At 37.0% G+C, this 12,784-nt stretch overlaps 2 protein-coding genes across 2 annotated transcripts; both read right to left on the minus strand.

Moving 5' to 3' along the window:
* Positions 1-6,061: 6,061 nt before the first annotated feature.
* Positions 6,062-8,028, minus strand: LOC124193997. Its single transcript, XM_046588002.1, has 6 exons — positions 7,913-8,028; positions 7,689-7,847; positions 7,295-7,592; positions 6,811-7,226; positions 6,513-6,744; positions 6,062-6,354 (listed from the first exon to the last, which is right to left on the minus strand). Exons 1-6 carry the CDS (start codon positions 8,026-8,028, stop codon positions 6,292-6,294), a joined length of 1,284 nt encoding a protein of 427 aa, XP_046443958.1. The 3' UTR covers positions 6,062-6,291.
* An 829-nt stretch (positions 8,029-8,857) lies between these two features.
* LOC124193738 lies at positions 8,858-10,774 on the minus strand. Its single transcript, XM_046587706.1, has 6 exons — positions 10,703-10,774; positions 10,578-10,631; positions 10,264-10,482; positions 9,805-10,206; positions 9,495-9,733; positions 8,858-9,435 (listed from the first exon to the last, which is right to left on the minus strand). The coding sequence occupies exons 3-5, from the start codon at positions 10,424-10,426 to the stop codon at positions 9,546-9,548; spliced, it is 753 nt and encodes a 250-aa protein (XP_046443662.1). The 5' UTR covers positions 10,427-10,482; positions 10,578-10,631; positions 10,703-10,774; the 3' UTR covers positions 8,858-9,435; positions 9,495-9,545.
* Positions 10,775-12,784: the final 2,010 nt, after the last annotated feature.

Here is a 12,784-nt window from a genome sequence, read left to right on the forward strand (position 1 = left end):
TTTCTACTAGCCTGTTGTGAATCTGTTCTATTGCCAAATTTCCGCTTCTTAACGCCCTACGAAAAAAAAATAGAAAACTTTCGTATTGAAATGCGCTTATTTTCTCCACGCCGCATTTGTACTTGGCGACATCCTGGGTTATGTGATTAATTTGGTGGCTCACAAAGCGACAAGGGATATCCCTTTCTGATAGTCCTACCTCCTACGGCATACATATTTAAAATCTGTTGAGCCTTAATAGTATTCGATTGAGGAACTGGTTGAGACTCAAAAGATCCCAAGAGTAACATTGAAAATTGAAGCATCATGATGTGGTCAAGGTCAAAACCAGGTAGGATCCCTTCAAATACCGGGTAAAGGTAGTAGAACAGAAATTGCCTCTTAACATGCATTTTATAGTTGCCACAACCACTCAAGTTCTCCACGTGCCTGTCAAAATCATTTACCTTCCAAGATTTGTAAACAGTGATTCGAGAATTAACCTCAGCTAATTCCGTCTTGTTTAATTCTCCTTCACTTGGCACGGAAGCAAACCCAACTAATCTACGACCAAAGGCTCCTTCTATCATTGTATGCATGGGGTCTATGACAAATCCTGTTACCATGGGGAAATTAAGGCGAACGAAAGGACTAATAAGATTGGGATCAAGATGGTCATCATCAGAAAAATCATTCACGTGATAGCTTAGGAAATCAACGTCATTTCGCAGGGGAGCATTAACATTCCGCATTACGATTACTTTACTATCGCCGAATTTTTCACCCTTTTGAATACAACGATCGCAAGCCCAGTATCCCGAGTGCCCTTTAGACTGCTTCAGATAAGAGTGCATTGGGGTTTCGGAAATAACGCAACGAAGGGAGGCAGTGAAGAATCGTTTGCTTTGCAAACTAGATTCTTCAGTTTCAGGAGAAAGACGAATTGTTGGGTTTAGAAAACTATCAATATCATTGGGCTTGCCCTTGCCACAATAAAATCCAATAATAAAGGGAGATGTCTCTTCAAGTTCTCTTGTACCTTCATTAGATTCCGAGTTCGGTCGAATGAAATGAATTCTCCCAAGTATAGGAGTGACGAAAGCAGCATCTTTGGCCCGAAATGGTTTTTATTCATCAATAAAGACATCTACTGCATAGTGAGGCAAATCATGTTCCAGAACTGGGCTACGATTTTTAGTTAATAATGGTTTTTGGGCTAAGTTTGCTGTAAAAAGTGGGTCAAATGCTTCAATCTGGCAATAATAAAAAATTAATTGTATTATTAGGAGCAAGAATATTTTAGGCAATACAATAAAACGTACTCTTTTCATGATCAGCAGATGCTGGTTCATCAACATATACGTTGACAAATTGAAACAAATCAGCGTCGCGGTATACGATGCCAGGAGATGTTCCGCTAAGAGCGCTTTCTAAACCGAAATGTTAATATTTGTCATCGCCGACCGGACTTGCTGGAGGCAGTTTTGGGGATGATTGTTGTTGGTCATTTGATGGCCAATCAAATCTATCAATTTTTATTAATTCTTTGGCTGTATTTGGTAATGTAGAATAGTTTTCTTCTGGTTCATATAGTTTCAATAGCATCAAGAGATATGTCATGTCGCTATGATTTTGATTTGTATAAACTGCAAAATGTTGCAATAAGGCAAGCAGAGGCAGATTTCATTTTTGATACGACTGAGTACCATTAATTGGACTTAAATCGTTTTCCTCAGTTTCAGAGTCAGTTTCAGAGTCTTGTACATCGTCTTCAATGGTTGGCTTGCGAACCTTTTGAATATAATTGAATGTGAGAATTTAATACGGGTTCAAAACAATATGCAAGTTGCATCTTACTGAGTCTGTCCAATCTAGTATTGGTGGGTGGAATTCTACTTCATTCTCATCTTCGGGAAGAGTCAACTGCAAGAGATCGATGGTGAGATGCTAAATAAGTGACTAGATAACTTGTACTGATTGACTCACCAATTCTGCAGCACTCTGGGTGACATTCCTGTCGGAAATTGCTTTATAGAGACCATAATTTTTCACTAAATCCTTGCAATTTTTAATAATATTCCAATTTTTTGTAGAAACTCCTTTTGATAGCCAGGGAGCCATGAATTCATTGGCCTTCTGTTTGAGTTTAGATTGGTAACTTGGCCCTAAATCTTTTAAAGGCCGTTTTCTGTGTCGGCATGAATATCCACCAGCAATTAAGATATTTTCAATTTCCGAATCAGTATACATCCTGACTAATTAATAAATAACATTATTTTGGAGTATTAAAGGTATTTCAGATATAATTTATTGCTTGAGTCTTTTACCTAAATTTATGCAATTGAAAAAGAAAAAAAAAGTTGTTTTGTTTACGAAAAATACTTTACCAATCGATTCCGTATCGATTACTTGTAAAAAAACAATTTGATTATTACATTATCCCTGAGGTATATTTATATACGAAGGTCCTTAACAATATAGGGTGTGGGGTATAGGGGGTAGGGTAGTAGTAGCTAGTAGTGTTTTAACAGTTAGTCATCAACCAAGAAGTTGAGGAAAATTTTAAAAATGTTAGATTATATTCATTTTGAAGCTCTGGGTCATCTCTCCCTTCTTCCTCTGTCCTCTCCTCGGTCATCAAGATCTTCTTGCGGTCGTGAAGAGTTACCACCGATCTTCCACTTCCATTTACCTCCGAAAGCTTATTAAGAGGAATTTTTCAAAGATTACAAACTTTGTTTTCCTTTCCGACTTGATAGAGATTCGAACCGCGAACCATGCGAATGGCAGCCTGGATTGATGACGATTCGACCATCATTGTTATATTATTGGAAGGGAAAAAATGGGTATGATGGTAGCTCGCTATCTATAAGCCAAGACTCATGTAATGCAACATGTGACCGCACGATATAATTGTATTGTTACTATAGTAATAAGTGTTTCTTTAACTTAATCTAAAAATGAATTGCAACGTGGGGTGGCGGGGCGAAGCCTCCGCCACACCTAAGTCCACCACTCATAATATTGACAGATTATTAGTCAATTAGTTAATAAGAATCAAATCATTTAAGAGAATAAAGGGAAACAGAATTTTCCAAACATAATAGTATGTATACTATTTACTTTCTATTATTTAACCTTGATTTTCTGTCTCTTTAACGTTTAAAAAAATTCCCGAAGGACATTACCGAAGGAATCTTGTTTGCTCTTGGAAGATATTTAGGGATGAACGACAAAAATGTGCACGCATTGCTGATAGCTATTGCCTATATTGCATATTCACACCAGCACACGCTGATTCTCTTCATCATCACAAGTCACATCTGCCTGTCTTTCAAAAATATTGTAACACCTCGTGCATGGAAAATGGCATCAAATTATTCTCAGTCCCAAGTACTTTCAATTTAATTTTTTTTGCTATGCTTTTAATTTTGCCGTATATTTTATTCTTGTAGTATGGATTAGATGTTAATTTTCGTGAACATCCTGAATGGCAAGGATTATACGATGGCGCATTAATTGGCCAACAAGAATCAACGTTAGATACCAATCTTACGTATCATGTTATAATTGTTTGTGATCAACCGGATCGTCATGGCTCATTGGGACCTTGGGTGCTGATTGTTCCAATTGATTGGATTGATTTAACGTCTAAACATGTTCTTTATTCTCATCCAACTTTTCATCTCCATGGTACCTTCCCCCAGGAATGGAGTGAAATGTCTTTTTCAGGGTTGGACAGAGCGCGCTCGTTTTCCGCTCCGACAAAAAGACTCTTTTTGTAGGAGACGCTTTCCCACAATAAAATTCTTTGAATACATGATTGCTGATTTCGTGACGGAAACCGCTGGTGAGTAGTAAATAATATAATTTACTGAAGACTTAAAGTTAACAACTACTCATGGCTTGGTTTTTAGTGACGTTTGAAGAAGCTAAAAGAGAAGCGAAGATTGAACTTGAAAAGATTACACAGCAAGCAGAGCAGCCAGAAAGTTTTCAAGATTCAAATCAATACGATATTAATGAACAACACTCCAGGCAAGGTACTGTGGAACCTAGAACAATATTTTTTATGTCAATGCTAATTTTTAATTCCATTAGCATACTATCAACCCAGTGTTGCTGCAAGTCCCGAGGTTCGAAAAAGCACTTATCTTGAAAGAACGGGACAAGACATCGAAGAAACAAATTTTTAATTGCAATACACCAGAAAACCACCCGAATTGGCAACGTCACTATGGAAATCAGCAGGGGTCGTCAAGTTAATTAGTGTTTGGTGTTCAATGTTTTGTTTTTGCATTTAATCTCACACTTAATGGTCCCCTTTTAAAGGTTTTCAGCCATCGATTGCGTCGGGATCTTCCCGACAAAGTACAGGCAGGTGGGCAGAAAATCCGCAGTCTTCTACTTCATATTTGATGCCGGCAGGTGTACGACAACTACAAAATACTGCGCCCCCATCAAGAGATTCATTGCGTGCTTCGTCTATTGCAAGTGTCTCGGTTACAGGATCTCTGAGTCGTTGTCTACCAGTTTCTAATACCTTAGCCAACACAGTGTGTGAAGTTCCAACTCAGCAGCCATCATCATCTTTATCTCGAGTGTTACCAAGTGCCCAGTCTGGTAAAATTATTATTTTTTTGTCTTTACTATTTTTAAATAAATATATAGCTTGTTCTATAGGGCCAACTAACGGCAATAAAAGTATACAGGCTCCTGGCTCCAAAAGAAACCTAGTAGAAAAACAAGTGAATCAGCTGATTTGTCCGGTAAGCTGAAACCAAATTTCCAAAATGTTGGTGAGCAAACTGTTTACCAACACTCTTTGCACAAAAATTCAATGGAAAAGAAGGGGGAACGACAAGCGTCCGGGATTTGGTAATCTTAGGAATCTCGTTGCAGTTGTGGGTGGTAAGTGATTGACTTAAGAACACATTAAATCATCTGACATCGGAATACCTTTTTTTTACAGTTATCATCAACATTGTCCGAGATATCAATAAAGTCCCTAAAGTGGATTTTAAGGATTTAATAGTTACTATTCAAACCGCTCGTCGAATGTTGTCGTTCGAATTGAAGAACAAGACTACAAGTCAACTGGAACTCCTAGAAGATGATGTAGTTTGTAATAGCAAAACCGATCGGCAAACTCAACTCGCTGTAGACAGCAGAATGGCGGAGTTGTACAATGCAATCCTGCATTTTGAACTCAACTGATGGTTGCGATGAAACAATATGCATATGGTAAAGCTTTTATATCACAATGTTATTGTTTTTTTGCTGAACTTAAATAAGATTTTTATTTATAGGTTTTCGATGTGCTAATATTTGTTGATAAACCTACACCTACCTATTCGTCTTATGTAACCAGAGAAGAGGATGCAGTGTTTTATGTTTAGCGTTATATTATTTATTTTTTTGACGTTTTAATAGGCTACTGTGTAGGTGAAAAGAAATAAAATTCCAATATGATTTCTTAACAATTTTATTTGTCTATTTGATGTGATGTTATACGTATATGTATATATTCAGCAATTTCTCTACGTGTAGCCGTGAGTGAAGCATCAGTTATAGACGGAATAAGTCTTCGATAAACGGATCGAAATAAGGATTTTGTTATGGGAAACTTCATAAATTCTTTGTAAATGACCGGTTCTGAAAACGGATTATAAATGAAACATCTAACAATCTTTAAACTATAAAAAGGTACAAACAAGTGCAGAAAGGATGAACTTTTCCCAAGTTTTAAAAATTCGTTTCCAACACTAAATTCATTTCAAAAATGCATTTTGGTCGTAATTTTCACAGGAAAAATTCTACTCGGGGCCCGAGTAAAAGTTTTTCGTTCGAATTTTCGTTTTAAATCCATCAAATCGATGCAAAAAGCGTCTAAAATGCATACGACAATTTTGATTATTAACCGAGATTTAACGCTGTTGTTTCGGTTTTTAGACGGTATTAAAACAGTAAATCGACTGCGTTTACAATTCATCTGTAAAGCGGATCAGAAATTAATTAAATGTACCGATTTGTTATGTTTTACATTAATTTGACAATTGCTTCTGAAATAAGTATAATATAATTAAATCGAAATATACTTTTATTTGAAGTGACAAAACACATATTTACAAGTTTATTTAGGTTCATATTTATGTTAACACATATAAACATCAGTGAAATAGTTAAATACATTAAAAGAAAATTATAATTATGATACAAGCCGCCAATAAATGATCGTACAACATGTGGCGGTCCACGTTGAAAACGTTCCGGCTAAACTTCACCAAATTCTCCAGTTCGTCGAGTTTTTTCTTACGCACGGAGCAAGGAGCAGACGTTGTCCAGTCGACTGTTGACGATACGCAGTCCAGTAGTCTAAACACAAAAATGTTGTCCCCAAAAATTCAAAGATGAAATTAGAAATTTAAGATTCTCTCGCTGTATATACTCGAGGAACTATTTCGGGAACTTATTTATAGACTATCTAAATATATATGCATTGCACACACACACACACACATTTATTTACATACCTCGAGGAGTTTTTTTGCATCTTTGACTCGCTGACAGCTAAGAAAAGCCAGCGATAGATCAAAGATACTGTTCCTCTCCCCGTGGACTTGACTGTTCATTTTCATAAGTCGGTCAAGTCTTCTCGTGTCATCTTTTTCTATCAAACTGGCGGCTAATTCGGTGCTCCAAGGTGTCGAGCGTTGCTCTTTTGTCAAACGATCAAACTCGGCTAGGGCACTGTCCCAATCATCTCTAATTTTAAAAACAAAATGATGACTCACGTTACACAAATGAAAATGAAACTGAAACTTAACGTACCGAACAGCATGGACTTTGACTAGTGAACCTAACAGGGCTCTACTCATTTTCAAGGCTTTCGATTGTTCCAGACAGTCGAATATTTTCTGAATCACTTTGACATTGCCATTTTCGGCAGCGGCGTCCATCAGTCGAACAGCACTTGCGTTGACGGATCTCGTCAACTCGATTTTTTCAGCCACTTGCGGATCAGCTTTCAATTTTTCTAGAACGCAAATCGCATCAACTGGCCGACCTCCTTCCAACAGATGAGCAGAGAGATTCATGATTTTAGAAGGCAGGATGATAAGGTCGGGGTCCTTGTGCAGTCGGGAGAATAAATCGAGAGCCTCGTCCAAACGTCCGTGATGGCCGTACAGGTCCATTAACAAGAGATTTGATCCGATCTTGAAAAAAACACTGCGGGCCTCCAGCTCCTGGTCAAATATGTACATTACTCATTTGTAATTTGGTTGAAGAAGAAGATACGAAACATAAAACAAACCTTTTTCGATGCCAATGCTTCGTGTAATTTACGCTCTCGTGCGAATGCACAGAATTTGTTGATGTTTTTCTTATTTGACTGACTATTCGTTCCCAACTGAAGGCGCTTAGGCAAGGGATTCAACGGTACAGGAATTAGTTGTCCCGAGGTTATTTCAGCCAAGGGATCAACGGCAGCAGGAGTCAACTGGCCTTCTGATACTTTGTCACGCACAAATTGGGTCACGCTCAAAGAAAGGGTCAATCCCTGATCACGAAAAGCTTCTAAAAGAGGCTCAACTACTTCCAGCTGTCGGGAACTGGAAAATAAAAAGAAGAATTTTTGGAAAAGTAGAAATGTACATTGATGACGTAGTATCTTACGGTGTTTGTTCGCAAATCTTTTTAAAATTGACCCAATTATTTGACCGGATAATTCAATCACTTCGCTTTTCATTTCATCTTCTTCCCCATCTGGCAGTATAGAATTTACCAGTTTGGCAAGGCCTGAAGCATTTCCAGATTTGATATCGGCGGTGGTGATGTCTTCGTACAAACTCCAGTTCATTTTGATGCTATACAAAAGAATAAAAAGGCTATCAGTTTACTTTCCTGCATCACTTTGTCACTTAACACTTACTAGAAAGTTGAATTGACGCGAATAGCGTCATCAAAATCTAGAGAAGCCAAACTCTTTTGCAAAAGTGCCATTGAAATGGCTGGGAAAGACAACCTGGCCGAACGCAAATTCTGCATTTAAGTTTGACTATTTCCTGTCAAGTGAGGCAAAATGTGCTGTTTGATCGTTCCCATGTTGGGTTCCCATGTTAATTGGCATCAGTTTATCTATTGAATCCTCGTCATTATTGACAATAACAGCAACCTACGATTCAACAAAATTGTTTTAGTTTGTAATCCACTTAATAACAACTTTTAATCATAAATAAACATACCTGTCTGGCAGTAGATCAATGTTTATAGTTTCACCTGTTTTTTTCTGGAAAATGTGGTCAATTTTTGCTATTATTAAAAGGTGATAAAAGTCATAACCCAAAATACAAATAATAATTTATTCAATTACCACTGAAATCTGAAATTTCGTTGTTTTAATAATTCTAATGATTCCAGTGACTTACTATTATTTAAAATCCTTCACTATGGCATTAGAATCTTTTTTAAAACTTCAGGTGTCACTTACACGGAAGACGTAATGTTTAGTTGTTTACTTTGTCTTGTCGTCTGCTATAAATAATGATTAATGTAATAGACCACGAAAGGATGCTGAGTTGCCAGGTCTGGAAAAGGTCGAAAATCTCATTTGTGGTAAACTTGCCTGAAATTAGCACAGGCCTCTTATGTAGCTTCATTTTCAATTAAATCGTAGTAAGTCAAAGAACGAGTTTATCCCATGTTTTAGATTTTTACATGAATCAAACTCATGTTTCATGTATGCTTCCAAATAATGAGAAATAACCAGGTAAAAATAAAAAATTGGTAATTTCTTTTCAGTTATTAAATGTGTGTTAGGGATGAAATTGAACAATTGATCTCTTTTATTTATTTCTTACAAAATTTTCTTCTCTTACGAAAGAATCGCATGATAATGTGGAATTTTACAGAAAAGAAATTACACAGAGTTACGTTTTTTGGGGGGCTGCTCGTGTTTCGCATCGTACTCAATAAGAGCTTTATTCAACTGCACCATCCGTTGGTCGATAGCCATGATCGTTTCCTTGTCAGCTTTAGTTATTGCTGCATCATCGTCATCAACTTGGTTTTCAGTTGCCGCTGCACACGCGGACTTAGTTATGGACTGGCTGTATTCGTACCCAATAAATCTCCGAGCTTTTTGAATAACTTCGGTCATCGTTGACATAGGCAGGGAGGGTCCCTTGTGAATTGCCAGTACGCTATTAATGACAACTAGAGGTAGGATAAAGTTAAGAGATTAATAACTATTTTTCACTTAATCTTTATTATACGATAACCTCCAAAAACTGCATTCAAATTTATCAAGTGGCCAAATGCAAATCTTAAATCTTTGCCTCGTTTCTTCCATTGGATCTTAGAGCAAAGAGATCTGCTGAAAATCGCTAGTAAGACTGCTTTGGCGATTTGGTTTTTCGACCCCAATGTTCTCAGATTATGAATCTGAACAGCACACTACAAGAAAGTGATGTTTGACACAAATATAAGTTTTACATTTTACTAATAGTACATACCAGAGAGATGGAAAGCTCCATGTCACATAGAGCAGCGTTGAGAACAGCTACTTACTCTGGAAGTAGGATTGGCAAGGAAAGCTGTGACTTTACTACTTTTTTGAAGTGTTCCATGTTATCCTTCATCACAGTTTCGCACGATGCCTTTTCATTTCGCATTGATTTCAGTACATCCAAAATTGAACGTAAAGCCTGTAGGACTTTTTGTTGATAACGAGATTCTGCTTCTCCATTTTCCTCTATTAAACAAAATAGAAAATATTAGAAAATTAAATAAATTAAAAATATAACGTTGAAATATTGGAAGTACCTGTTGCAGAGGCTTCCTTCATTGATAACTTAATAGGTGACAATTGATGATCATAATCCTCCTCGGGGGTAGAATTAGGAGAATCTGGAACACTTTTGTTACCTAATTCAGCAGTGCCACAAATTCGCTTCGCTACCTTCGATGATCCTGCCTTTGGATGCGATTCAGCTTGACCTTCCCATTCCGATTCTTCGTCACCTGACAAATTTACTAGCTGTGATATGCCAGGATGGTTTTCATAATTTTTTTCTTCGGAAGATGTGCGTTTATTTGATAACCGTCTTGAGTTAGATATCTCGTCTTCTTGTCTCGTCGATATCCGTCGTCTCGTATTAGATATCTCGTCTTGTTCTACTTGGACTTGAGCGCCTTCCATCTGTCTTATGGCGTCGAAATTTGGCACTGATGAAAGAAAAAAACTAAAAAAAAGCACGAAAAAAATTTTGAAAAATGAATTACCTGGGCCGGTTTCCGTTAACAAATCGACAACGTCGTATTCCACATAGGAAGTTTCAGGAAAACGCCTTTTTTTTAAACTTATGTCTCCCCAATTCCATGGTTTTACACCGTTTACATTAAATCCAGGCGAGGGATATAAAAAGTATGCAAGGTTGACGTCCATCCAGGTTTCTGGAACTTTGTAAACAAACGTCTGCACGCCTCCATCTGCATCAGGTTCTGTTGTAAGAACAACGTGATAATTTAATGGCGCTTGAAGAGCACTGGCAGGAGTACCAATCACCAATCAATACCAATACTAATAATACCAATACCAAATCACTATATATCCCCTTCCAGTTCGGATAGCAAACAAAATTCTGGCTTTCCTGAGAAAAAACCAAAACAGTCCAACATGTTAAAAACAATTAACTACCAGCTCAAATTAAAATGATATTACTTGTTCTTCTGAGGGATAACACGTTCCACTCTTTGTTGTTTGATATGCCATTTTCGTCCGTTCCTTAACCTTTTACGAAATGAAATATAAATAACTAACAGATCAACAATTAAAACATCAATCCAATTTATTCCTATAATAAAAACTCAAAAACTAGAGAAATTTCAAGAACTTACTTTAAAGTTGATGTGTGATCCCTTAGGTTGAATGCACGAAATGAACGAAGTAGTGAAGTTAGGTAATGAGCAGGACTATTATGCATGCGGGTGTGTAATAAACTAATCCTGTAACGGTAGGCCTTCATTCATTAATTGTAGATTTATAGGTATTTTTTTGCATGCGGGCACAATCGAGCGCCAGATGGTGTCGTTGTATCCTCCCTCTTCTTATAATTGCTCTGATCAACCGTGATCAGAAAGGATTATAAGTTACAAGGATTTACAAGTTTACAGGCCGTAAACATTCAGTAGGCCTTGCTCAAACGTAATCTGTAATACACACTGGCCTAAACATATATTAGCTACAATGTTGACCGACGAAGAAATTAAAAAAGTTCTTTTATATAGTGAATTTTCGGTACGAAAGAGAAAACGTACGTTGGAAGAGTTGCAACCAACATACGCATCAGTTTTGCGAAGAAAAGCTTTGCGAGTTATTGAAGATTGGTGTACACAAGGCGTTCCAACAAGAATATGGAACAATGTTAAAAGCGATCCGAATCTTGTACTGAGGTTTAATTTGAAACCAATGGAAGAAATGCAATCCCAATTTCAGCGTGATGTGGTAACAAATCATATGAATCATAATAACAGTTCGATAAATATAATTGTATAAAATTTGTTTTTATTAATCAGAATGCTTCAAATGATAATCAAGAAAACGCATCGATTATTGATGAAAACTCACTTGTAGAGGAAAATGATGACTCAGTTGATCATCAGTCGAAGGATACAACAATAAATGAGTTTGAGGATATGGAAACTGTCCTATATGAGAACGAAGCCCAATTACTGGAACAGAATGAACAGCCTGGAAATGAGCAAATGACTTTAATAAAGATTTTACGGCATTTTGCAGCTTACACAAATCAAAAACAAATACACCTAACGTATCTACTCAAATTACTGAAGCTGTATGAGCCTATTCCATATTATTCTTTGTTACCAAGCACTGGACAAGAACTTATGCATGTGGATGGAAGCGATTGGCCCACTTCAACAAATAATGCACAAAAATCAAGACAGTTGCCATCTGCTGTATCAATTAATGATGGAAAATATGTACATTTCGGCTTAGAAAATGCCTTAAGTGGAAATTCTGCTGGACTAATCAATCGCGACGCAGATTTGATGCAATTTGTTGATTTGTACTATAAAAATGCAAGTATTCTTCCAAAAAATTTGCGGAAAAGAGTAAATATTATATTTATATCCTTTACCTTACAGTGCATATAATTTCCTCAATCTTTACATAGATTGAAGCATTTGACGTTTACTCAATTACGGAGAAAGCTAAAGCCATTCTACGAGGAGAAAAAATTGTAGTTCCTGAATTGTGTTTGGAGAAAACCCCTCATTTCAACATAGATATCAACATCGACGAAGCCAAGCTAAACGAAGACGAAAATGCTCCTACGATAACACCTATTCTTGGAAGAATTCACTCAATTCAGTCAGATGCAAAAAGTCTTGACAACATCACTCTTTTGGAGACTTCAGTTTTCATCATCGGTTTTTATGTTGGAAAGGGTAAGCCTACCGATATTCACAGATTTCTTCAAGACCTTATTCGTGAACTTTCTCACCTTTCCCCTTCAAATGAAAACATTGCCGACATAAATGAGCGTTGCTGCACAGCTTCACTTCGTTGTGTCATTGCTGATGGTCCAATGAGATCTTTTCTTAAAAGAACTAAAGGCCATTCCGGTTATTGGTGTTGTGACCGTTGTATTCAGAAAGGTGAAATGGTTAATCGAACTATCTTACTACGAAATGTCAATGCCCCTGCTAGAACCGATGCAGATTTCTTGACTTATCATGTCAACGATTATTCTATTGATGAACACTTGAAAGACCCAAACGA

The sequence above is a fragment of the Daphnia pulex genome, chromosome 5 (genome assembly GCF_021134715.1).
Source record: "Daphnia pulex isolate KAP4 chromosome 5, ASM2113471v1".
Lineage (NCBI taxonomy): Eukaryota > Metazoa > Arthropoda > Branchiopoda > Diplostraca > Daphniidae > Daphnia > Daphnia pulex.

Coding starts and splice junctions, on each gene's coding strand:
- LOC124193738 (XM_046587706.1), bottom strand. CDS start 10,426: ATGGACGTCAACCTTGCATACTTTTTATATCCCTCGCCTGGATTTAAT. Junction 10,207..10,263: donor GTTAACGGAAACCGGCCCAG/GTAATTCATTTT, acceptor TTCTTTCATCAG/TGCCAAATTTCGACGCCATA. Junction 9,734..9,804: donor GAAGGAAGCCTCTGCAACAG/GTACTTCCAATA, acceptor TTTGTTTAATAG/AGGAAAATGGAGAAGCAGAA.
- LOC124193997 (XM_046588002.1), bottom strand. CDS start 8,028: ATGCAGAATTTGCGTTCGGCCAGGTTGTCTTTCCCAGCCATTTCAATG. Junction 7,593..7,688: donor TTATCCGGTCAAATAATTGG/GTCAATTTTAAA, acceptor TTTATTTTCCAG/TTCCCGACAGCTGGAAGTAG. Junction 6,355..6,512: donor ATGCAAAAAAACTCCTCGAG/GTATGTAAATAA, acceptor TTTTGTGTTTAG/ACTACTGGACTGCGTATCGT.